This window comes from Chrysochloris asiatica, unplaced genomic scaffold (assembly GCF_000296735.1).
Source record: "Chrysochloris asiatica unplaced genomic scaffold, ChrAsi1.0 scaffold00346, whole genome shotgun sequence".
NCBI lineage: Eukaryota > Metazoa > Chordata > Mammalia > Afrosoricida > Chrysochloridae > Chrysochloris > Chrysochloris asiatica.
In genome coordinates, this window is record NW_006408864.1 from 1,626,388 (window position 1) to 1,628,505 (window position 2,118).

Below are 2,118 nucleotides of genomic sequence, written 5' to 3' on the forward strand. Positions count from 1 at the left end.
GCAAGGTTGTGTCATCTGCATATTGCAGGTTGTTAATGAGTCTTCCTCCAATCCTGTCAAATAGGATTTATGTAAAATAGCTATCACAGCTGTCTTCAAGGATGCTGGGGCTCTCTTCATAAATTTGCTCTTCACCATTGTAAAAGGCATGTCCTCTCAGCACTCCATGTGATGGGTCCAACCTGATAAAACCACTCTAACTTATCAGTTTCACTAAGCCTTTGAATACCTTCTTCTAAACCCTGTACAGGGTCGCTATGGGTCGGAACCGACTCGACGGCACTTAACAACAACAACAACAACAACAGTATATATATCAAGGTAGGTCTAGGAACTTGATTTAATTTAGGCCACTACTTAATCTATAAGGAGATCTGGTAGGGTAGTGTTTATGAATCCGGGCTGCTAATCTCACGGTCAACTGTTCCGCAGGAGAAAGGTGAGGCTTTCTGCTCCCGTAAAGATTTACAGCCTTGGAAACCCTGTACAGGGTCGTTATGAGTTGGAACTGACTCCACAGCACATAACAACAACAGCAACACTTAATCTATGCTTCAATGAATCAACCAAATAAACGTAGATCCTTTTCTAACTTCTCAAGTTGAAACATAGAATCTGTGCTTAGCGGGACTATGTCAATAAACTCACATTGATTCAGCTTTATGTTCCTTGTACCATCATCCCACATTCTTAATCTCCATTCTCATTCATATTCCTCAGGTTTCTGGTTTTACATATTAGAAAAATCAAGCAGTTCTTCTGGAGTGCAGTGTCCCTTCTCCTGGGACACTTGGTACTTCATCTCTTGGTATTCACAGAGACTTAATTCTAGTTATAAGTTGAGAAACAAAAATAAGTGGTGGGCATGGGTCCTAGGGACATTCAATAATGTCTTGCAAGGCCTTCCACCGTTATAGCACACTTGTCCGTGGGGGAGCAAGGCCCAGGTTCCATCTTCAAACATGACATTCAAAAGATGAAATAATACAATCTCAAACACCACCACCACCACCACCCCACGCTCTCTTGTCTGTCCCACATAGTGAAGCCTAGAGGTCTCCTGCTGCCCACCAGCCTCGCCTTCCTCCACCTCCTCTAAGGAGGAGGCCCAGCTGCGGCTGCATGGGTGTGCGTGTAGGGTGGGAGTCCTTCAGGTCCCCTGCTTGCTCCCTCTCTCTCGGGGTGCGATCTGTCTGGCTGACAGCGCTAGACCAGAGAAACGAGCGTGGAGACTTCACCTTGGGCTCTGGGAAGCAAGGGTCGAAGTTGGGCCTGGAGGCAGTGCAGCCTCCGTCTGGGAAGCATCTGGGGAGGTGGGAGGTGCATTCCTGGAGTAAAGACAACAGGTTGTGAAGCTACGCAGGACGAAGTACGTATTGACAGAGGGTGGAGAAGGCCTTAGCTCGGAGCTCTGGGCTGGGGGTGGTCCTCGCGCGCCATCCTGCCCCCAACTGAGCGAGTGCCCCGCTTCTGTTCAGGCGCCTCTCCGGCAGCCCAGAGCCTTTCGGATCGCTCTGCCGACCCTGTGCACCTCTTGGGGCCCCGTCAGGACCAGGCTAGGAGAGCTGCGTCCTCCCGGAGGCGGGCACAGGTCCCTGCCCCAGAAGTCCGTCAGGTACTGCCCGCGCCGTGCCAGGTCAAGAGTGGACGAAGGACCGCCCCCGCGCCCGTCCGACGGCTTCGCGCCGCGCCCTAAGAGGCGACCCCGCGGAGGTAGGCGAGCTGCCGAGACCAGCGAGCCCGAGCCCGGATCAGCGCCCCGGGGCCACGCGAGCTACTCAATGGCGGGTAAGTGTCCTCGCCCCTCCATCCCACCCACAGCACGGCGAACGACCCCCAGCTACCCACGCCTTCACTTTCGTCCAGCCGGGGGCGTGGGGTGGGGAGGGTGACGCCCTCCTCGGCTTTGCCTCCGGCTGGGTCCTAACAAGTTGCGGCGTGGAGCAGACGGTGAGGTGAGGCTCCACGCGGACAGTAGCGAGAAAGAAAGTGTGGGAGTCCCGTCTTCCTACCACCTCATCCGGTCAGATCCCGGAGCCCGGAAAACCCCAAGACTCTTAAGTGATCCGAAGGAGGCCCCTTCTTTGCCTGAGATAGGGAAAAAACGGTTAGCGCGGG

The 2,118-nt window shown here is 53.8% G+C and overlaps 1 protein-coding gene across 1 annotated transcript in view; it reads left to right on the forward strand.

The window, feature by feature from the left end:
- The first annotated feature begins 1,122 nt into the window (after nucleotides 1-1,122).
- LOC102831200 (synaptotagmin-15-like) overlaps nucleotides 1,123-2,118 on the forward strand; it is an 8,904-nt gene continuing 7,908 nt past the window's right edge. The window contains exons 1-3 of the mRNA XM_006875924.1: nucleotides 1,123-1,320; nucleotides 1,479-1,769; nucleotides 1,822-1,950. Of these exons, the coding sequence (XP_006875986.1) occupies nucleotides 1,123-1,320; nucleotides 1,479-1,769; nucleotides 1,822-1,950 (618 nt within the window). The remainder of the gene's footprint in view (nucleotides 1,321-1,478; nucleotides 1,770-1,821; nucleotides 1,951-2,118) is intronic.